The sequence below is a fragment of the Genypterus blacodes genome, unplaced genomic scaffold (genome assembly GCF_046128005.1).
Source record: "Genypterus blacodes isolate CSIRO-AG114 ecotype Tasmania unplaced genomic scaffold, CSIRO-AGI_Gbla_v1 ptg000110l_1, whole genome shotgun sequence".
Lineage (NCBI taxonomy): Eukaryota > Metazoa > Chordata > Actinopteri > Ophidiiformes > Ophidiidae > Genypterus > Genypterus blacodes.
This window is the reverse complement of record NW_027466914.1, coordinates 614,536-637,205: the sequence shown is the minus strand read 5'-3', so window position 1 is coordinate 637,205 and position 22,670 is coordinate 614,536. Positions and strand designations below refer to the sequence as shown.

The following is a 22,670-nucleotide window of genomic DNA, read 5'->3' as shown; positions in this document are numbered from 1 at the left end:
TCCCTGGTGTCAAAAAACAAGTTCTGCTACTCTGCAGCTCACTCTAATCAACAGATGATCAATTGATGTCACGTAAAACTAAAACATTAACCCTTTCCTTTCCATTAATTACAGTAATATATATTTTAAATGGCTTACGCTTGACATTCTTTTCACCTCCGGGTATTTTAAACGACACACTAATTGTCGCATGTAGATTAATTTTAAGATACTCAATTTGTCATTGGCATATTGTTCCCATTATACCGACTCGGTTAGACTAGAATATCATTTCTCCAAAAAGCAAGTAAGAACTGCTGAGGCAGCTTCATTGTAGTTTATAGTGCGTTTGTTCAGCTTCATCCATCTGCAATGTGAAGAGGTGGCCACCAGGAGGCAGTGTGAACCGCCCTTACAATGCAAATATGGGTAACGGCGCCTTGAGGCGAACTGCGCGAGCTCTTCCCAAACAACGAAAAGAATGATTGGTCGATGATGACGTCAATTGGGTAATTTTATAGACATAATTGCTGACAGGTGTGTGTGTTATCTCAAACTGACTGCAAAACCTCTGAATTAGACTTTTATAAGGGAGACATTTACTGACCAAACATCTACAAATGAATTAAGAATTTTAACAGCCATATTGACTTAAGTCTGCAAATTCCAATGAGAACTTAATGTGATGCATGAAAAACGGGAAACGATCCAAATTTCTTATGCTTATAAGACAGATATACAGTGTATAAATGACTTGCTTATGGAAAGTTTACGTGCCTGAAAATCGCTTTTTTTGGTAGAAAACCTTGTAGTCTTCTGTGGTAAAATCTATCAGCATTTACAATTTGACAAAAAATATTTAAATTGGACATTGCCAGTTTTAACCAAATTGCAAAGGTAACGTCAGGAGAGCTTAAGTTTGTGTGGCTCAGTGTAGGTGATGACCTCGCCCCCTGTGCCGGTTGGTTGTCCTGGTAATTTGATGGACTCCCCACCTGCTTTCAATTAAAACTGATTACAAGTTCAACCACCTCAAGTGGAGGCACATCAGCAGACCTGAGTGTGTGTGTGAGGCTTTCTGTGAAGTGTTTGCTTGTCTATATTTCTTGTGGATTTGCTGCTGAATCTCCTTTAGAACAAGTGACCACACACTCATTCAGCGCTTGAGGGGAATCAGGTTTGACACAAAATGAGCACAGTGAGTTTAAACAGCGGGGAAAGCATCCAGATGAAGCCTGATGAGATGGACTCCACCTGTGATCACCTGTCTGCCAGCACTCCGTCCCTGCAGGTAACCAAACTGTTTCCTTTCCTCCTCTCTGCTCACATCACACGATTGTAAAAATATCATTTTGTTGCAGGAATTCTGATGTGTGTTTGTGTGTGTTTGTGTCCTCTGCAGAGTGAGATGGTGGGCGGTGCTGAGCAGCAGCAGACCATGAGAGTTTACCTGAGAGTCCGGCCTTTCTCCAGAGACCAACTCCATGACAACGAGGACCAGGTTCACTTTAGCAAGCCGACAATTCCAAGTGGAAAGTATTCCCTCAGTTAACAAAAGCCATGGTCCCATCTCTTTCCTCAGGGTTGCATTGTGATTGAGAGCAGCCAGATGGTGACCCTGAACGCACCAAAGGGCTCGGCCTCCATGAAGAGCAGTGAGAAGGGCGTCGGCATGGCTCTGCACAAGTTCTCCTTCTCTCAGGTCAGCTGCTTATGGACTTGTGGGGTTTGAATTCACTTTGTCCTTGTGTACTCCTAAACTCTTCTCATGAATCTTTGAAGACCCTAATGTGTTTCCGTTGACATTTAGATCTTTGGGCCTGAGACGACCCAGGCCAACCTGTTTGAGGACACGGTCCAGAGCCAGGTGTCTGACTACTTGGACGGGAAGAATGCTTTGATATTCAGCTATGGCGTAACCAATGCGGGGAAAACCTACACGATCCAAGGTGAGGATGGCGTGGCGGTGGCCCTTTAGATGAGCTCTAGTCCCTTCAGACGTCTCAATAGGATGTTAATGTGATTTCTAGGATCTTCAAAGGAGCCGGGGATTCTGCCTCGAGTGCTGGACGCCACCTTTCATCACATCGGAGTCCGTCAGTACGAGGCCATGGATCTGAAGCCCTACCTCAGAAATGACGCTCAGTTCCTGGCTCCTGATCAGGTCAAGCAGGAGAGGAGCGCCAAGGCGGCCATCTTTGCCTCCATCAAAGAAGTGAGATAACGTCATGTGATGTCATTGAAAGAGCAAAATGCAGGTTTGCGCAGCACTGGACTCTGCAGAGCTTTCGTTTGTCGCCCCCCTGTAGGAGTGTGAGCCCTCCAGAAGCAGCGGCGTCTCTGAGCTCGCATCCCTTTCTGCTCCGCTCCTCTCATCCTCCTCCGATCACTCAGGTAACCAACGCAACACGCAGCTTCCTCAGCAATGCCGAGCAGTAGTTGGAACACCTGAGACGCACATTTTCCCTTCCTTCATTCCTCTGCAGTGGCGTCGGACAACGCAGACGGCAGCCAGTTTGCTCTATGGGTCGGCTTTTTTGAGATCTACAACGAGTGTGTGTATGATCTCCTTCACTCGTCCTTTTACTCCAGGTCCAAGAGACGCGCTTCTCTTCGCGTGTGTGACGACGGAGCTGGAAACGCTTACGTGAAAGGTGATCAGTCGAGTTTGGTGTGTGTTGGTGATGTACAGTGAACAGTAGATGGAGCAGGTGAACTGCATACGAGAATCTTTTCATTTCAGATCTGAAGTGGATCAACATCCAGACTATGGAGGAAGCCTGCAAACTTTTGCGATTTGGAAACAAAAACCGAAGCGCCGCCTCCACGAAGATGAATCAGTCCTCAAGCAGAAGGCAAATATTTCAGATTATTGAGTGTTTGCTTTCCCCAGGTCACTGTTTTCTCACACACCAGTTTCCCCTCACAGCCACAGCATCTTTACCATGAAGCTGCTGAGGGTTGAAGGCACCACAGTTCAGAGGATATCAGAGTGAGTGAGCCACTGATAGTCAGCAGAGTCTGTCACTGACAAACCTAAACAATCTGCGTGTGTGCGTGCGTCCTCTTCATCCTCCAGGTTTTCCCTGTGCGACCTTGCCGGCTCGGAAAGATGCAACAAAACCAAGACGATAGGCGAGCGGCTGAAGGAGGCCGGCAACATAAACAACTCGCTGCTGATCCTGGGGAAATGCATCAACGCGCTCCGCAACGGTCAGACAGACAGGTGCGGGTGTGAGACGGATGATCCGTGCCGGAGCTCAATCCGGTGAAACTCCATGCGTGTTGCCTCCTGAACCTCTGCTCCTCTCCCACAGAAAGAACAGCTACGTTCCTTTCAGAGAGAGCAAGCTGACGAAGCTCTTCCAGGCCGTCTTCTGTGGCAAAGGACGAGCGTCCATGATCGTCAACATCAACCAGTGCGCCTCCACCTACGATGAAACTCTACACGTGATGAAGTTCTCTGCCGTTGCCAAACAGGTTAGTCCGAGTCCATGATCCTCCAGATATGGGCCACGGTGAGTTCTGTCACGGTGGCATGTCAGTCAAAGTCATCGCGCTTTGTATGAACACGTTGTGTAATGTCAACACGGGCGACGTCGTCCACGTGCAGGTGGTCCAGGTGATCCCGGATAAGTCTCTGGTGTCCCTGGCTCCTTGTCTGGTGGGTCGTGACGGCAAGCCTCTGGTGAGGATGGACAGCCAGACCCTGGAGAGCTATCTGTCTGAAGACGAGCTGCTGGAGGACGAGGACGAGGCCGACATGTCCCTGCTGCCCCAAGACGTACGGCCTCAACACAACGCGTCCCGTATCACACGGAAACATTCACTTACAGGGCAACATATTTCTGAAAATATACCGCAATGGACAGCCTTATTTGTGTTTGTGTGTGTTTCTGTGTGACAACTTGTCTGCATTTTGTTTCCCAGGAGCTTGTGAACATCATCGAGAGCCTCAGAGCCAAACTGTTGGCTGAGCGGCGCAAAAACCTGGTGCAGGAAATGGAGATTCGCCAGGAAATGGGAGACGCCATGTTGAAGCAGCTCATGGAGAGCGAGGAACTACGCAGGTGTGTGTGTGTGTGGTTTGCTTTGTCCCAAAAATGATCGAAGCACAATGTGTCCATCTATAGGGTAGGAGGCAGAACTTGTCTGTCTGAATCGAACCGTTTTGCTTTGAAGTCGGCAGATGGAGGAGCTGAAGGAAGGCTACCAAGAAAAGCTGGCCAACACCTTTGAGATGTATAAGGATGCGTTCAAAGAGCACGCCTACCAGTGTGCCCTGAGCAGCCTGGAAGACGACTACGTGCCCCTGGACGAGTTCACGGCCGAACAGGAGAGAGCAGAGGTGCGTTGTCTTGAATTTACGGTCATTGAAGCGTCACAAAGTCAAACGTGGCTTTCATACCTCCTCTAGGCCCTGAAGCGAAAGCTGTCCGAGCTGGAGGCGCTGACGGGAGACCCCAGGAGTGAAGCCAGTCCGGTAGAAACGATGGACCGCTCCAGTCAGACCGATGCGCCTAAAGAGACGGACACAGCAGGTTTGCACGTCCTCTTTATGAATTGGACAGAAAGGACTGGCTGAGATCCTCACACGTCCGCTTTGTCTCCACACAGCTGAGATCCGATGGAAGCGGCTTTACAAAGAAAAGTGTGCGGTAGAGAAGATGTGTGAAGACAAACAAAAGGTACTCCAGTTGAAACGTTGCTCCGTCCGTGTTTGCGGCCGCTGGTTCAGGTCTACATGAAGCGTTTTCCGTCTGCAGTTGATGTTGTCCCTAGAAAAAAGGCTGGTGGACTCGAGCCACACGCTGCAGGAGGTCAGAGACGGCTTCCTGGAGAAATCGGTGGACCTGGAGACCCTGCAGCAGAAATTTGACGATCAGGTAAAAGACCTAATGTCTCTCAGCGATGCCTTACACACAGATGGGTTTGCCTCGTGTCCTTGTTTTGACTCTTTTACCGTCTCCCTCAAGAAAAAGTCTCTGGACGAAGCTCTGCTGCAGAGAATAGACAAGGACATGGAGATCGCCGCTCTGAAGGCGGAAGTGGTCAAGCTCTCCCAGAAACCTGCAACCGTGCAGCCCAAACCCAAACAAGGCCTGTTCGCCAACATCAGGGACTCGGTCGCGTCGCCACGCAAGAGCGCCATCGGCCGAACTCTCAGGAAGACGGTGAAGGTTACACGGGACTAGAGACGGAGAGGGAGTGTGTGTGAGTGTGTTGTTGCTTGAGACGTCCACATTCAGCTTTTTAGGATATTTTTCTTAAAAAAACAAACCCCAAACACTTCAAGAATGCTAATTTTATCTTTGTGGTGCGTTTGTTGTTTTAATTGTATTTTAATAAAAATCCAGTAAAATCTGAAATTCGACGATGGTTTGAGACATTATGGGATGGAACAAACGGCTTTAGATCAGTTGTGTGCGTGGCTGTGTTAAATAGTTTCTGCTTTTGTGTACATTTAAATGTTCTGGGTTAGTTCCACACTCCACTTTAATGTTAGCATCATAGAGGACACAGATTGATGTACAGCGCTCTCAGTATTAAGCTCCATTACGCTCAGCACGCTTTGGTGTTTGGCCACGGGGCACATTAGAGCGCTGCCTTTCACTCGCCTCACTGAAAACCTCCTTTACACACACACTCAAAACGCCACTATACAAGTCACGCCAACGTATGCGAGGCCGTGAACTTCCCCTCAACCTGCATGGTCAAACAAGGCCATCCATTATCTAAGAGCCCCGGGGAGGAAGATGGATAAAGAGTGGGACGGGACAAAGAAGCCATCCACATGTGCGTGCATCACTATTCAGTCTCATTTACATCTCAGTCCATCTTTACACACAATTATAGAAATCCCTCCTCCTCAGTGAAGGAGGAGGCGCCCATCTCTCCCCCCCCCCCCCCCTCTCTGGTCTCAGTGATGGTTTATGAGCTTAGCTACTCACCCTGGTCTAGGTCAGTGCAAAGGGGTCAATCGCAGGATTAGCACCTTGCTTATTAAGGGTTACATCACTTCATTACTCTCTCCTATTACTTTGATTTTCCTCTTTCTAGCTTTTTGTGCTGCTGGGCATGTTTTATTACCTTTTTTAAATCATTGCTGTGGAGTTATCGGGGCACTATGTTATAGCAGAGGAGGTGTGTGTGTGTGGGGCTGAGTCTCCATGAGGCAGGAGCCCAGGGAGGCAGAGGAGGAGCAGGGGAAGCCCGAGAAGTGAAGAGCAGCCGGGCTCTGGACACGCCGTCCTGATGCCACTGATAAATAACAAAGTGGGCAATGATGCGAGCGTCTGCTCAGAGAAAGCTGCGGTGGACGGGAAGGCGCTGGTCGACTCTTTGATAAAGGTAAACTCTGATTTTGATCAGCATTTCTCATTCACACTGCATTTGTCACCTCACAAGTCACTGATTTCATGTTTGAATTGGGAGAAAAAATCAGAAAAAGCTGCTTGTTGCCACTTAAAACAGGATTTTAGAGTTTTAGTCATCAGTTTCTTTCATATTCACATTTGTTTACAAAGAATCAATTCAGGACCGGATTAAAAATTGTGACAAATTGTTTGGTCTTCCACCCTTGATGTTCTAGTTTATCTTTTATAAATATTTCAGAGCGGAGCTGTAAACACGTACAAGATAAAGAAGCTTCTTTTTTTTTATTGACCCTGCGGCTAAAAAAGCACTCGGACTAAGAATCATTTTTGCTCCACTGCATCTTCATGAGCTCTTAGCATAGAGACACGACCAAACCAAACATTGCTCTCGTGTAAGGAGGCTTTAATTAGTGAGGGTAAGTCAAGGTACAAGATGGAAAAAGTTTTGCAAAGTGTGAAGTCCAGAAGGTGAAGAAGAAGGTGTCCTTTATCATTTCTGCAGTCATACAAGCTGGCATTTGATGAAACTGATACTATTTTTAAACAAACACACAAAATCTGCCCGTGACTCCAGTTGTGTTGTTACTGCGTGCATGACGTCACTTATCTAGGAATAGATCGATCAATAATCTGATTATATTTTGCCTTGAAACCATAGCTTCTAATCCTCAGCATTGATACGTCTAACGCACTGTGATACCTACCACACGCTCAGTTCCTCTCATTGCTCCCATGTTTCCTCCCCCCTTGTTGTTGTTGTTCTGCTCAGGTCGTGGCCTGTTACCGACACCTGGCCTCGTGTGTTGGCGGCTGCACCGACACTTTACAGCTGCGGGATGAGCTGAGGCGAACGCGGGAAAAGGCCCAAACGTTGGCGGCGTCCATCTGCCATCACCTGACCTCCAGTCTGCGGGATAAGAGCCTGCCTGAGGATCAGCGTAAAGAGATGGAGCTGCTGTGGGTGGCCTTCTCCTCCAGCCTGGAGCTCCTCCACACCGACATGTGCAAAGTCTTCAATGTGGGAGACATCTTCTCTCTGGCCAACACTGCTGCTCTGGTGCAGACTGGCATACAAGGTAAAGAGCAAACATAGAAGCCGTTGTACTGTAACAGACATGAGATGGGATCTTTATCAATAATGGGAACAATAATCCTCATTCTAATGTCAATAATCCAGGAGGAGGCAGTGAGGTGGCAGCTCGGGCCCTCAGTGTGCCGGACCTGAACCAGACTCTGAGCCCAACCCTCCCCGAAGGCCTGGAGAGCCAGGAGCGCAGCTGCATGGAGCAGGAGATCAGCCGGCTGGACGGAATGATCAGCGACATGGAGATGAAGGTGAACGTGCTGCGCTGGATGGTGGAGCCCCAGGGGCCGCAGAGCGCCGACCCGCTCAGCAGCGTGGACAGCACCTCCTTGGCTCTGCTCTCCCTGGATGAGGAGCAGCCTGGACCCCAGACTTTGTGCCAGCGCAGCCAGATCTTTGCGTGGTGTGGGCTGCTGGCTATCTTCCTGGTCGCAGCCTTTCTGTCGGTCGGCATCGCCCTTTTCCCATGAGTACAACCTCACACACACTATGGCAAACATTCTATTGTTTAATCCGATCTCCAGCTTCATTGTAAGGGAAAAAGTTACATTTCATAACTAAAGCTAAACTATCGGGCCAGTGGGGTCGGACCATTTTTCTTCTGGCAGAATATCGTAGCCCCTGATTGGGCGGTGGGTGAATGATTCTCTGGTTTTGATCTCTCGTGCTTCAGTGGCAGTGCCTGGAATGAACATAAACACAGAACCACTTTGCCATTTACTGCAGTGAATCCCAAGCTGCCATATCATCCAACCTTTCTTTAATGAAGTACAAAGCCACAATTCCTAGTTGGAGCTAGTTCAAGGCCTACATTTCCTCCTTTACCAATACTTTGCCATGCAAATTAGATTATATTAGAATGGAATAATTTATTAAAACATATATTTAATTCCTTCCTTCCTCTTCTATGGTGCAGACAGGTGCCGATGTGTTAAACTCGTCTGCAAGGAGCCAAATTTCCACATCATTGACTGAAAATTTGTGATTCTTAGATAGTAATGTATTTTTTTTTACCAGTTATATCGTCAATCATAGTTAATGGCTTTGGTGTCGCCCCATACTGATCAGCAAACTATTAAAACCTTTTAGAATTTGTCACTTTTGGTTGTGATTGACGGATGACTCGTTTTGATGCAATTCAAGAATGTGGACAATTTGAAAATGTATTGTTGGACTAATAAAAAAACATAATGAACCGCTTCAAAGGCCCAAATATAGAATCACTTAATTATTGAACTGCATGTGATGGTGTACTTGTTATAGAATGCAAAAATGCAGGCGTTTTAGTTTACTATTTAGAATTCTCCTCGATTTGCATTTCTGAGCTCTACTGCACACACACATCCGCTGTAAAAAAAATCCCCTGGGCGCAACTATGACAAACATTTGGCTTTTATTTTGGAAGATATAACCGGAAGTTCTTGTAATTTGCTGGTGCTAGCTTAACACAGGGTGCTGTTAGCGCAACACAGGGTAACAACACCGGATCGCCTGAAGACGGAAACGCCGGTTTGGCAGATTTGACAATGCTACACAAACGCGTTCATCTGTGCCTGAAACATTTGTCTCTCAACCCAGAAACGATTTGTCAACTTCCAAACACTCCCTCCAGAGTCACGACCTTTGTCTCGGCGCCATCGCAGTGTTTCGCCGCTGAGAGAAGTTTGACAGGCGCACACTGTGTCATCACTCCGCTGTTTAGAAGCTTCAGCAAAGAACCGCGGACACTGAGACGGAAACCTGTGCGGCTGTGCGTCAGAGGTGAGTGTGGAGATCTGCAGTCACACACACACACTCGCACTCTACGAACTACAGCATTCATAGTTTGGTTGTCATTGTGGTGAAAACATGAATGAAACTTATGAGCCGAAGGAAAACAACCCTAAATTGTTAGTTTTATTTAGCAGATAAAACATCACAGCGTCTAACAAATGTAACTTTACCTTTATGTCTCTATTTACACAAACTTTGGTGCCTGTACTTGTAAGTGGTGCCTTCAGCGCCCTCTGGTGGTGTGTGAGGTGACTGCAGCGAATCACAACAAACGACTGGCACGTTCAGGCCTCATCGGACAAAGTAAAGGTGTTTATACCTTTAAAGTTTACAGACTCAGGCTGTGGTTCATTGTCAACTTATTGTTATTCATTATGCTAAGGATAATGATGCATTCCTTTACTTTCAGATGTAATATAATAATATATGTATTTCTAAAAGGCTCCAGTCCTTTTTTCATCTCATATTCAGCTTCAGGAACAGATGTGTTGATGTCATGTTAGAAACCCTCATAGTAACTCCACAGTGTTTTCACTCACAACCTTTGCCCACATCACACACAGTATTTACATAATATGCAGCTGCGTGACGTCTCTCCATGCAGGTGTCATCACACATCATCACTGTGATCACAAAATCACAACCATCCTCCACTGCGACCCATGTAGGAATGAGAAAGAGCTGGAAGCCACGTTAATCTGTCTTCTCTCTTGATTTCAGAGCTGAGCACATCTATCAAAGCACTCCAGTACGACATGAAAGTCCACGTGCCAAACTCTGAGTACCGGAAGCTTTTGTTTGATACACATGCAGTGGTGCGACTCCTTGAAGACAACGGTTTGGGCTTCCTCTCACATGTGTTAGTTAGCCACGTTGCTCTGCTTTGCCTTTTCCTTGTGAATCCATATTTCTTCTCCCCCATTTTCAGGTTTCACCACTCAGCAAGCTGAAGTGATTGTCAAGGTGCTGGTGAGGACGACAAGCTCGCACATGGATGTCATTTATGGTGACATGGTAACCAAAGTGCATCAGGTGAGACTGAGCGTTTTGATTAGTGTTCTTCCTCGTGTTTCCTCTCTGTGGCTGCGACTGTGAAAAGGTCACTGAACCATAATAAGGGTTAATCCTGTAAACACATTCATCCTAAGAAAACACAGACATATGCTCACATTTGTTGTTATGCTATAGTGCAAAGCCTTAAAGGTACAAGCATTCATCCATAAACATTCTTGGAACTGTATTCAAATTAAAAAACAAACAAGAAAAGTATATAATGTAATCAGACTGATGGATCAATGATTGTCGATCAATATTGTTTTTTTTGTACAGGAGATAATGTTGCAGCATGTGATGTCTCAAATATCATCAGTAAAGAAGGACATGATCATACTTGAGAAGAGTGAATTCTCTACTTTACTGGCAGAGAATGAGGTAAATGTTACTGTTTGTAAATCTCTATCTATCCACCTTAAAGCCACCTTAAATTAAATGTATAATCCATAGACACAACCTCCAGTTTATCCCATCATTTATGTTTGAAAAGTTGAACCCAGACGTCATCGCGTGCAACAATCAAATCAACACAAAACTCGTGAAATGCGTGAAGGAACCAGCAGAGGGCGACAGCCAGCAATGAAATCCGTACATGTTCATGTGTTTGATTCCACTTGAACTGTTGTAACCTTTTTTTCCACAGAAAGTCAAGATCCAGTTGTTGCAGCTCAGGAACCAGCTGGCTGTAAGTGGATCTTCTAATGTGAACTTCAGCAGCTGCGTTCATACCAAGACTTTTGTGATCTGTTTTGCTTTTTCTCCCATGTTGTGTTTTATTAACCAGCTGTTCTTTTCCGTGTCTCTTCGCTACATTGCAGGACGTCATGAATAAAATTCGCTCCGACACACTTATGGACATGAATTTGGAGAAAAGCCGTGTAAAAGAATTGGTGAGTTTATGAATCATCATTCCTGTCATCCGGGCCACTCTTCACCTCCGCACTGCATCTTTCTCTAATACTGATTTAGTCTAAAGAAGCAGTCTGTGATTGGGAATTTCTAGCAAAGTAATTATGATAACTAGTAAATGTCCCGGTGCAGAGGAGCTTTAAAATATGTCTTAAAAAAGTGGTTGTGCAGCAGCTATAGCAAAAAAACTAAAACTAAAAGTGTTTATATTTTCAGAAAGCCCAACATGAGAAGAAACTCCTGGAAACACGCACTGATATTCTGGAAATGGTTTGTAAAGAAATAAGAATTTAATATGTACTTCACATTCGTCTACATACTGTGATGTCATTAAAATAATATTATAGTCAGTATGGGATTTCACTTGAGAAACATACATTTTGAATGAATTTATAACTTAATATACATATTTTCTTGAATGTGGTAATGTGTAATTAACCACAGATGGAACAAGTGCAGCCTAATAGTTTAATTAATTAACATTTCTCACCCAATGTGTTGAATTAACTCTCTTTTTTGTCTTTGGCTGCAAATGAAGACTGCAGAACAAGATCGTCATTTGACTCAGACTAACATGAAGATCGACACTGAAGTGGCCGGCCTGAAAACCATGTTAGAGTCTCACAAGCTTGACACTATCAAATACCTCGCAGGTAAACAAACCCGCACAGAATCAGTGATCACATAAAATGGGTGTTTAGGTTGACAAAGGAAAAAGTAAATGAATCTTCTCTCCCTCCAGGTTCGGTGTTCACGTGTCTCACTGTGGTCTTGGGTTTCTACCGCATTTGGATGTAAACAGCACTGACTGATTAGTTTTATGACCACGATTGTGTTTTACTCAGTCATGAACACTTTTGCTCTGTGTGTTCTGCTGCTGGCTTGACTGCTTGTGCCTTAAAGTCGCTCTCACTCTCATCTGATGTCACTCACAGCGCTCCTGAGTTTTAAAGGTAAAATCAATGTAAACAGTTTGTGCAATATAGTTCATAAACTAAATGATTTGACTATGATCACAGTGATTCAACATAAACTAATATTTCATCATTCAGCAACGTAGAAGAAGTTTGTTGGGGGCCAAAGCCTACTTTTGTTCAGTGTCATGTTTTGGATTTAATGACTAAAAAGTACATTTATTGTCATTGGTAAGTGGAAAAAATGTAATAATATAACGGACATGAAGGTGAGCAGAAATTGCTGCACTGTTATTTCTAATTTAAATCTGTTCTCTCATGAATCCTATCAGGCCAGCTGCTTTTCAATAGTGGAGCAAAGTGAATCTGCTTTTGTCAAATTTAAACCAAGTTCTTTATCTCTGTTTCATCACCTCAATGGACTGAAGGGGGAATGTTATAAATTGAGTAATTGGTATATTTGGAAATAAATTTGAAATGCACTTTGTTTGTATAAATGTTATGTAAATTATATATGGTTTGTTTTAAAAGTGTATGTTGCATATTGAATGAAATCAAATTGTTATAAATGTAATTGTGAACTATAATGTGGCTTGTTTATTTATTTGATGGTGCTTTGGTAGATTTGTACTTTTGTGTTGAGTTATGAGAAAACAAACATTGTGACAGTGTGATGAAGGGCTGGTGATGTTTTACCGCAGCTTTTATTTTGAAAAGCGAGAACCGGACGTGCCCGCTGTGGTGTAACCAATGTTGCGTAACTGACGACACGCGTGTACCTTCACGAACGGTCAACAGCCTACACATGACATCGTATTGTAAGTTTACATACACTTAACTTGAACAAATATATGTAAAAATACTTTAACGTGGAAATCATAAACTGTAACGGCCCGGATGTAGTTTGTTTTATGGTCAGAATCAGCTGCGGCTAACAGCACAGCTAACAATCTATTTACAGTAATAGATGGTCTATATTTGTATCTTAGTCCTGAATACAAAATGAAGACATTAAAGTAGTACTTGTGGTTACACTGAGCTTAACTCTAAATGTTGCCTTTCATAGATCATTGTCTTATCTTGATCATTTGTTGGCAGTTGTTTAGTTTCCTGTGCAGTGATGGCTGATGCGTTCAGTAGCAGCTCGGAATCTGTCATTCTGCGTACTGTGGACGTCAGCGTGAGGACAAACGCGCCTCAGGAGAAACTTGAAGATCTCTATCAGATCGACAACACCTGCGACTTCATCAGTCAGCATGGCTTTGAAAAGGTCTAACAGTGTTTTCACTTTTTAAAGTCACACAATTCTGCCCACGTCCTCTATTTGGGGAGATTTAAAGAGAGAAGTGCAGGAGATAACAACACTAATACCTTTGTTTATTCATGTTCTTTGTTCGCAGGTTGCACTGCAGTTTCCTGATGAGTTGCTGGTGGATTCCATTGCAATCGGTGCAGCGATCGAGAAGAAAACTGGGGCTAAGCTGTTTATTCTGGGGGACACATCATACGGCAGGTAACAGATCAGTGAAATAGATTCATCAAAATAGAAATTACTGATATTTTGTGATTGTTTCTGAACTTCACTCCTCTGAGATTTGACATTTTGGGTGCAATCCATCATTGTTGTTTTGATTTGCTTGCTGTATTAGACAAAGTAGGAGCTTAAACAGGAAATTCAAAATCTTCATTCAATGTGACACGATGACCTTTGACCTGTGTTGAGCAGTTGCTGCGTGGACGAAATAGCGGCAGAGCGCGTCGGAGCCGACGGCATCGTGCACTACGGCCGCGCCTGCCTTAGCCTGTCCAAGAGGCTGCCGCTGATGTACGTGTTTGAGAGGAAGCCGCTGGACGTGGAGAAATGTGCCTCCACCTTCAGAGAGCTTCACCCCGACGTGCAGAGTCACGCTGTCGTCCTCTACGACGTCAACTACGTCCACGCCATCGGTAAGACAGGATCAGGACTCGACCATTGTCGGAGGGAGGTGTGGTGTTGTGTGTGTGGGACCAACGCTGAATGTTTGAAGTTCTTTGGCATGAAAATAAACAAAAGTATGTTGGTATTAATTTCTTCTCACATTTTGTGGTTTTCTCAGATCATCTCCGGGTGCTTCTGTCTCCCGAGTATCCAAACGTTGTGTTCTCAACGCTCCTCCTGGAGGGAGAGCAGTGCTGCGGTCAACACACTGGACCTCATCCCGCCGACCAAAACGACAAGCAGGTTGTTTGTCAGTTTGGACGGCAGTTTGCCCTGAAAGGTGGATCGACTGTAACAGATTACGGGATGTTCTATGTAGGACAAGAAGGGGCGATCCTGAGAAACTTTATGATGACTTGGAATCGCTGTTCGTTTTGCTCTTTTGACCCCGAAACGATGACGGGGAGGACCGAGTCTGGACGTGTTAACAGGGCTCTGATGAAGCGTTATTACGCCATAGAAAGAGCCAAAGACGCCAATGTGGTGGGCATCTTGGTGGGGACGCTAGGCGTGGCCGACTACCTCACCATTATCCAGCAGCTGAAGGAGACCATACACAGGGCCGGGAAGAAAAGCTACATGTTTGCCGTGGGGAAGCTGAACGTGGCAAAGCTCGCAAACTTCCTGGAAATTGACATTTTCGTGTTGATTGCGTGTCCAGAGAACACGCTGTTGGACTCCAGTGAGTTTTTCAAGCCCGTGGTGACACCGTTTGAGATGGAGGTGGCCTGCAACAGGAACAGGGAGTGGTCTGAGGAATATGTCACCGACTTTCGCCATCTCCTGCCAGGTGAGATTGAGACCTTACAAATTCCCAAATAGGAAATAAGTTTTATTCCCCTTTCTTTCCTCTAATCACATTGAGCGCTCGTCACTTACTCATGCAATTTCTGAAAAGGTGGGCAGAGTCACGTGCCCCTGGCCGACAAGCAGGACAGCGATGAGACGGACATGTCGTTAATCACAGGAGCTCTGCGAAGGCAAAATCTGATGTCCACAGAGCCTGTGGAGTCTGCGTTCGGCACCTCGGTGGTCCTCAGGAACCAGGCACTCACAGTAGCCAACACCAACTCAGCTGGTAAGGGACTCTGTGAGCTCTGACACACATCACACTGCTTTGTCCTGCCAAGATATGGGCTTTTTCAGAGAATTTGACCCCAAACTTGCACCAAAGTATCCTGGTGCAATGTAGATGCTGTGTTAGAAACTCTAGCATTCTAGCTCTTTCCTTTGCCAAGATATGGGCTTATATACCCTTACCTTTTTTGAACATTTTACCAAAAACTTAATTTGCTCCAATCTCACACCAATTGATCCTGTCAAGCTCGTCCTCCGACCACATCACATGACAGCCCACTAACATATTGATCTCACTGTTTTTTGTATGCTTGTCTATGTGTTTCCAGCGTCGTTCCTGGCGAATCGTAGCTGGCTGGGTTTGGAGCAGAAGCTGGGAGAGACGCCTGTGGTGAAGGCTGTGGAGGGGAGGAGAGGCATTGCTATCGCCTATGAAGAGGAAGGAACGCCTACGTGATCATTCAACTGATGGAAATAAAGAGCTTCCTATATAAACTCATATTGATTTATATTTATTTGCACAAAAGTTTGTATACATTTGATTGAGAACATCTTTGTTGTGTCACAGGACACTTTACCGTCATGTGTAGATAAGCTTTTGTTGAGACAGAGTAGCTGTATCATGTAACGCCCTGGTGTGAACTTTCACAGATGTCACTGGTCATTCACAGGAACTTCTTCCACAAAGGATGCAGTAATTCCCAGTATTCCCCCAATTTTGGTCGAAATTCCCAAAACGACAGTGTAACCATGGAACAAATTGTTCGGAAAGAGCTAGAGCTCTAAAATTTCAAACACAGCATTTACATGACACAAATATCATTTTCTGTAAGTTTGGGGCAATTTTAATTTTTGGATGAATTTCCCAAAATGACAGTGTATACATTGACCAAATCGTTTCATTTTTTCAAAAGCCCATATCTTGGTGAATTCAAGAGCTAGAGCTCTGAATTTTTTAAATACAGCATCTGCAGGACCCCAGTATTGTTTTCTGTAAGTTTGGGGCAAATTTTATTTTAGGTCCAATTTCCCAAAATGACACTGTATACATGGACCAAATCGTTCGATGTTTTAAAAAGCCCATATCGCGGTGAAATTAAGAGCTAGAGCTCTAAAATGTACACACGCAGCTTCTACATGACATGAGGATCATTTTCTGTAAGTTTGGGGCAAATTTAATTTTTTATCCAATATCCCAAAACGACAGTGTATACATGGACCAAATCGTTTGATTTTCTAAAAAGCCCATATCTTGGTGATTCAAGAGCTGGAGGTCTAAAATGTAAAGACACAGCATCCACAGGACCCCAGTATTGTTTTCTGTAAGTTTGGGGCAAATTTTTATTTTGGTCCAATTTCCCAAAACGACAGTGTATACATGGACCAAATCGTTCAATGTTTTAAAAAGCCCATATCTTGGTGAATTCAACAGCTAGAGCTCTAAAATTTACCAATGCAGCATCTACAGGACACAAGGATAATTTTCTGTAAGTTAGTAAGTAAACAAATTTTTTGGTCCAATTTCCCAAAACGACATGGACCAAATTGTTCTTGTTTGTGAAAAGCCCATATCTTGGACAAGGAAAGAGCTAGAGCGCTAGAATTTCCAACTCATTCCTCTAGATGGCCCTATTTACATTTCCTGCAAGTTTGGGGAAAATTCCAATTTTGGTCAAATTTTTGAAAAATTACAGTGTAACCATGGAAAAAATTGCAAGTGCAAGTTCGGGGAAAATGAAAATTTTCTAGAAGTCTGCTTGTGTGCCTCAAACAACAGTTTATTCACATATGTAATATATTTAATAATCAAATAAAGCACAGAGCAGTCAAGAAAGACACTGAAATCCCACCCACTCGTCAGGAACGTAAAGGAGCATCTCTTTCTAAAAATAATATATAACATCTTTTTTCTGTTAACATTTTTCTGTATTTATCTCTGTAAATTGTACTATACAATCACTTGCATCAACGCCCTTGCACTGAGCTCCTGAGCAAAGAAAATCACTGAAGAGACACATTTCTAAACTGAGTCCAGGGGAACAGTGAAAAAATACGATTCAGACAACATACAAAAACAAACATAAGGGCAATGAACAGACACACAAAGAGGGGACCTCAGGTACAAAGTGATATGTGTTCTAAGCTGCAACCTGGGTGTCCACAGCGCCCCCGTGTGGCAGTGTCCTCCTGTCTGACTCATCTAGGTGAGCGTTAAGCTGACATGATAAAACTGGGTTAAACCAATCAGAAATGTGGAGTTGTTTGAAACTCAGTGCTAAAAAAGTATTTAGTTCCCACAGTAACATCAAAAGTTACACATAAAAAGCAACACACACACACACACACACACATAAAATAGCAAAGAACATATCAGCTGGTCAGTAAGTGGATCTTACTGGATTCCATGGACCCGACCGCACTCCATCCCAGGATTGGATACTACAAAAGTCTTTTCTCTGCGTTGGGGTTCACTGATGCTGGTGTTCATCTGGACTCCTCCGGGTTTGTGTTATAAGTCATGACATCATTTGTGAGGAAGAACAACGAGCTCGCAGTCTCTCCTGGCCTGTTTGTGTTCTTCTCCAGGGTCCAAGATGTGATTTCTTTGGAAATGTGGCAGGTCAAGGTGCCGGTGCGTGTGCTGCTGCTGGGTGCTGAGGAGCTTAGAGGGTCGACAGTCATGGAGGAGTTAACATAGAGGGAACTCAACGTTACTATGGGGCCTTTACAAAAAATGTCCACCATCTATAGTAAATAAGTTCACCGCCAGCAGGTGTGAAGGTTTCAAACATGCATTAGTTTAAAATGTGAAAATGGCTTTGGATGACGCAGAAAAAACGCAAAAACATAGAAAGGATGAAGGATGAAGGATGGGAGGAGAAGAAGCCTGATGTTCTTTGGCTGAGGAGCGTCGTCCTTGAGGATTCACACACAGAGAACTCTGGGGAACCTGAGAGGAAGAGGAGAGGAAACACACCAGAGCATCACCACATCTGTGACACCTCTGTGAAACTGATGCTGTCCTTTGAATTAAAACAAAACACACACACACACTGGTAACTTTAGCAACACATTTATTGAAATTAAATATTACTGGCAAATCACATCGTCATTGTTTTGAGCATTTCACAGACAGTTAATGAGTAGTAGTAGGCTTTGTGTCTAACCTGCCCTCAGTGAAGCCGTCCATCTCCTCATCATCGTCCAGCTCCATGTCCAGCTCGTTGTCGATACAATCACGGCCATAGCCACTCAACACACTGCGGGTAGACCAAAGCACATTTCCCTGTGTTACGTCTTACTCGCTATTCACGGCTGAAATGTTTCTTTGCAGGTAAGCTGCTAGCACTGCTGACCTGACTGAGCGACACGTGAAGAACACAATCCTCTTCAACTTCTTGTTGTAGAAGAAGTAGTTGAAGGACCAGAGGCTTCCCTCTTCACCGAAGGGGTCTGAGTCCAGGTCAGGATTGTAGCTGCAAACACACAAAGGTATCAATTAAAAAAAGCAGGACAAACACAAACACACAAACACACAAACACACAAACACACACACACACACACACACACACACACACACACACACACACACACACACACACACACACACACACACACACACACACACACACACACACACACACACACACACACACACACACACACACACACACACACACACACACACACACACACACACACACACACACACACACACACACACACACACACACAAGCATCTGACAGCAGCATCAATGAGCCGATCACACGCCCTCACCTGTAGATGTCACAGCCCTGCAGGTTGATCTCTTGGTCGATAGCGTTCCACAGCTCCGGGCTCACAGAGTTAAACTCCTCCCCAACAGCTGAGAACAAGCTGCTGTTCACCGCATTAGCCACCTGCAGGGGGCGACACACACATTCAGTCATCTATGCATGTAACAAACTGTGTATTTTGTTTTCTCTACGCTCAGTGTGTGTGTGTACTGACCCAGTTGAGGCTCGGCTCCTTGCTGAACTCGTGCGCCCGCGCCGTGCTGAAGTCGTAGTCGGGCCTGAAGGACTCGTTGAGTGTGGTGATGAGGTAGAAGAGAGTCTTCCTGCAACACTTGTCACTCAGGGGGTTCTCGCCGTCCTCGCTGCTCTTCCCCATCCTGGACAGAACCCAGAGACACGGACGTGAGAAGTCAGGAGAAACGTCCCAAAATCTACAAACCACTGAATACATAAGACAACAGTACTCACTGTGAGGGGCTGGTGGCGCTGGCGGACTGAGGCGGGGAGAGCGCCTCCAGGACATGCGGCTCCCCCTCCTGGCAGAACTGCTTAAACATGTGTTTGTCGTCCCCTGCCATCTTACAGGAGTAGCTCTCGATCCTGTGAGGCAAAGAGGCAAAGAAAGGGTGAATGATGTGTGTGTGTAGTCCAGAGAATGACACAAACAAACAAGTAAACAAACCACCAGGGTCATAACAATCCATCCAATCCGTGTCCTTAACATGTCGGTGCTCCACACAAATCAGTTGAATATTGACACAAGTGGGAGACACCACACCCACGATGTGTCTCCACAAGTTGAGCTGCTCAAAATGAAAACATTTGCTCAGAGGAAGAGGAAATGCTGTTCTGCACTTCTTTGGGTTGTTTTAAGGTTTAGCAGAACTGAGGTGTTACATCACATTATGTGGCTGCACCAACATCTGACACCCACACGTCCAAAGTCTACTCGCTTTACCCTGTTTCTAGGTCAGATGCCGCCGTGTGCAGCGATACAAGCGGAGCAGACTGGTGTGTGTGTGTGTTTGTTTTGCTCCCGCCCAACTGGAGGTTATGCAAGAGCAGCAGGTTGTGCAACTGGAGATAAACCCGTTGCAGAGCGTCCCTTGGCAAGCTGCTCTAAATATGGGGGCATAGAGATACCAAGGTGGAAATAACTGCCCTGCTTTCACCACAGCTGACCTGCAGACACAACACCGCTGACCTACACATGATGAGCTCAAACCACATTTACATGATCCGTTTATGACTTTAACAACCTTTAACACAGAACACAAAATTTAAACTTACCCCTTATTTGAGCTCTGTTAGTTTCTGATTACGAAGTGTGAAGTGTTTACAACTAAAAACACGTCAGCAGGAGTGTGTTTCTGCACATCTGCTTCTCCCCCTACATGCCACACATGATCCACAATGACCAGAAACCTTAAAAATCTATTTCTATCCTCTCTAAAAGAACCATAACTGACCTGTGAGTGAGTACATTTTTAGCTGAAGTCTCCCTAATCCACTCAGCAGCAGTCAGCTATCAGGTACTGTACGTCTCTGTGTTCACATATGAACGTACAGTACACACACTCCCACAAAACACTCCATGTCAGCCTCCAGAGGGCTGTGAGAGGTGAGGACACCGTGCTAGGTCAAAGCCAGCACACAAGCTCAGATTCAGGACTCAGACTACAGACACTGCACTTGACTGCTTAACCTCACAACCCACTGCTGTTTATGTAATAACGCTGTCACTGTGAAACCAGGCAGGTCAAAGTAACACTTTGTTCCCGTGGTGACATTGCGCAACGTGTTGGGGATACTACCTCTGTTTATTAGCAGTTACTGAACTCTACAACTGTGCCACTCCTCTTCCTGCTCTCATGACTCCACTGAATTGTCAACAATCCAGGAAATGTGCAAACACCAGGGGCTGCAAATGACAAGGAAGTAAGAGTCTAAGCGTCGAAGAGCAGCAAAGCCCTGAAACTATGTATTCTCCTACATAACATTGCAGCTTTTAAGACGATCTACCAACTTTAGGTTGTGCTCACCTGCCGAGGATGCGAGATTCTCCTGTTTCAACACACAGCCGAGAACTGAGGGCCTCAAAGCTGGAGTTCTCCAGAAGCTTCATGGTCGTCTGTTCAAAAGTAGAAGTGAGTACGTCAGTGTCCAAAAGCAAATAATTTTCCCTTAAAGACATTAAAAATAAAACAATTAAAAAAACACAATAATACCCCTGAATACAAATAAATTAATAATAATAATTAAACAGATATTCGGCTCTTTAGGAGCACTGCTATGTCGTCATTAATACGAGGTCGCTGGTAACAGTCGTGCCCGCGGTACCGCAAATAAGTAAGTACGCAGACGATAACTGTGGACGTAAAAAAACACACAGGGGAGCTCAAAGCTGTCATATTTCATATTAAAGATAAACTCTCTGACGCCAGCACGCTTGTTTCACTAAAAGATAAGCTACATGACGACAAGCACAGCGCCCCCTTTGGGCCAAATCTTCACAAAATCAAAACATTTCCCCTTTTGTCGATCCCCGCCCCTCCCCCACACTGTTTCCATCCAAGTTGACACTCGTCTTCCTGGTTGAGTAACTGTCGATATTACAGCTGGAATAACTTACCGAGTGTTATCTGCAGCAAAAGTCCCAAAAACAAGCACTTCAACACGGGTTAGCCGTCGTCCTCTCAGACTCAATGGTTCTCTGGTGACGCAGAAAGATTAGCGAGTCCCCGCTTTGTTGACCAGCTAATGTAGCGGTTTTAGCTCGGTGGCTAGTTGCTTCTCGTCCTTTGCTTTTACAGCCCGGCTCTTAATTCGCGGCGGAGATTAAACATTGTTCACAGGCACTCGGTCGAAGGTGATTTATTATGGGCGCGTTTAAATTTATACAAAAGCTACTCTTCCCGATTAAATGCGACGAGATTACATCCAAAGACAGTTTGCGTCCGTCGGAGTCCGTCTGCAGCGGCATCCCTTTTAATCTGATTTTACAAAAAACGCCTGTGTTTTCTGGATCAAGTCGCCTTTTCTAAGCGACTCGATCAAAGATCAATAGTTAATAAGCTATCTAACTGCGCCGAATGTAGGTCACGGTTGCTGCGAATCGTCGATCACCTCAAGATCACTCACGTCCCAGCAAAACAACAGAATCTACTGTGTACTGAAGCCCAACCCCTTTCTATATATATGAAGCTTGAATTACATACACGCCCACTACCAGCCAATCCGTCCTGCGAGTGGCTGGTTAACCTGTCGTTCAAATTTAAACCGATGGGATTGGTTAGTTTTCTTCATCAGACAGCTTTCGGAAGGTGTGTCGTCTTTACTTGTCAAAACTAGTTATCAATAACCTTATCACCAAGCAGACAAATAAATATAAACATAATCTAACAGTCACTCTATATTTTGTTATATCTTGATACAGTACTTTATTTCTTCTGTAAAGTTTCTATATTTATATTTTATAAAGTTGGGATATTTTATGCTTATTAATTTGGGATTTCATTGTTATTTTAAAATAAATAGATAACTGTTCTATCCTTTCATGAGTTGGTGCGATGTGTTGTTATTTTATTTCACCCTGTAACATGCGGTGAGCGACCTAAAGCCCTGAAATTTGATAGAAACTTCTAATCACACCTTCTATTGTGCCCAACCATCGGCCCAGTGGCCTAATGGATAAGGCATCAGCCTCCGGAGCTGGGGATTGTGGGTTCAAGTCCCACCTGGGTCGTGG

The 22,670-nt window shown here is 44.8% G+C and overlaps 5 protein-coding genes and 1 non-coding gene across 6 annotated transcripts; 5 read left to right on the top strand and 1 right to left on the bottom strand.

Annotated features, from left to right (window-relative positions):
- Positions 1 to 839: 839 nt before the first annotated feature.
- On the top strand, positions 840 to 5,450 carry LOC143009115 (kinesin-like protein KIF20A). The gene is made up of 18 exons (XM_076161124.1): positions 840 to 1,270; positions 1,382 to 1,480; positions 1,562 to 1,681; positions 1,790 to 1,928; positions 2,010 to 2,194; positions 2,289 to 2,382; positions 2,466 to 2,633; positions 2,723 to 2,834; positions 2,909 to 2,971; positions 3,059 to 3,205; positions 3,297 to 3,459; positions 3,593 to 3,763; positions 3,910 to 4,049; positions 4,162 to 4,327; positions 4,397 to 4,520; positions 4,597 to 4,667; positions 4,746 to 4,865; positions 4,956 to 5,450. The coding sequence occupies exons 1-18, from the start codon at positions 1,169 to 1,171 to the stop codon at positions 5,172 to 5,174; spliced, it is 2,403 nt and encodes an 800-aa protein (XP_076017239.1). The 5' UTR covers positions 840 to 1,168; the 3' UTR covers positions 5,175 to 5,450.
- Positions 5,451 to 5,625: 175 nt separating this feature from the next.
- rgs9bp (regulator of G protein signaling 9 binding protein) lies at positions 5,626 to 7,976 on the top strand. The gene is made up of 3 exons (XM_076161142.1): positions 5,626 to 6,330; positions 7,126 to 7,432; positions 7,534 to 7,976. The coding sequence occupies exons 1-3, from the start codon at positions 6,235 to 6,237 to the stop codon at positions 7,908 to 7,910; spliced, it is 780 nt and encodes a 259-aa protein (XP_076017257.1). The 5' UTR covers positions 5,626 to 6,234; the 3' UTR covers positions 7,911 to 7,976.
- Positions 7,977 to 8,872: 896 nt separating this feature from the next.
- mcur1 (mitochondrial calcium uniporter regulator 1) lies at positions 8,873 to 12,676 on the top strand. Its single transcript, XM_076161074.1, has 9 exons — positions 8,873 to 9,201; positions 9,934 to 10,050; positions 10,142 to 10,245; positions 10,543 to 10,644; positions 10,910 to 10,951; positions 11,085 to 11,156; positions 11,392 to 11,445; positions 11,714 to 11,828; positions 11,918 to 12,676. The coding sequence occupies exons 1-9, from the start codon at positions 8,967 to 8,969 to the stop codon at positions 11,971 to 11,973; spliced, it is 897 nt and encodes a 298-aa protein (XP_076017189.1). The 5' UTR covers positions 8,873 to 8,966; the 3' UTR covers positions 11,974 to 12,676.
- Positions 12,677 to 12,802: 126 nt separating this feature from the next.
- On the top strand, positions 12,803 to 15,643 carry dph2 (diphthamide biosynthesis 2). The gene is made up of 7 exons (XM_076161073.1): positions 12,803 to 12,907; positions 13,188 to 13,359; positions 13,490 to 13,602; positions 13,816 to 14,036; positions 14,186 to 14,857; positions 14,966 to 15,145; positions 15,474 to 15,643. The coding sequence occupies exons 2-7, from the start codon at positions 13,210 to 13,212 to the stop codon at positions 15,599 to 15,601; spliced, it is 1,464 nt and encodes a 487-aa protein (XP_076017188.1). The 5' UTR covers positions 12,803 to 12,907; positions 13,188 to 13,209; the 3' UTR covers positions 15,602 to 15,643.
- A 1,253-nt stretch (positions 15,644 to 16,896) lies between these two features.
- maf1b (MAF1 homolog, negative regulator of RNA polymerase III b) lies at positions 16,897 to 22,097 on the bottom strand. Its single transcript, XM_076161075.1, has 8 exons — positions 21,555 to 22,097; positions 20,965 to 21,053; positions 19,391 to 19,522; positions 19,137 to 19,299; positions 18,924 to 19,045; positions 18,501 to 18,620; positions 18,312 to 18,404; positions 16,897 to 18,094 (listed from the first exon to the last, which is right to left on the bottom strand). Exons 2-8 carry the CDS (start codon positions 21,045 to 21,047, stop codon positions 18,070 to 18,072), a joined length of 738 nt encoding a protein of 245 aa, XP_076017190.1. The 5' UTR covers positions 21,048 to 21,053; positions 21,555 to 22,097; the 3' UTR covers positions 16,897 to 18,069.
- Positions 22,098 to 22,594: 497 nt separating this feature from the next.
- Positions 22,595 to 22,667, top strand: trnar-ccg (transfer RNA arginine (anticodon CCG)). Its single transcript has one exon. It is a non-coding gene; the product is annotated as a tRNA-Arg (tRNA).
- Positions 22,668 to 22,670: the final 3 nt, after the last annotated feature.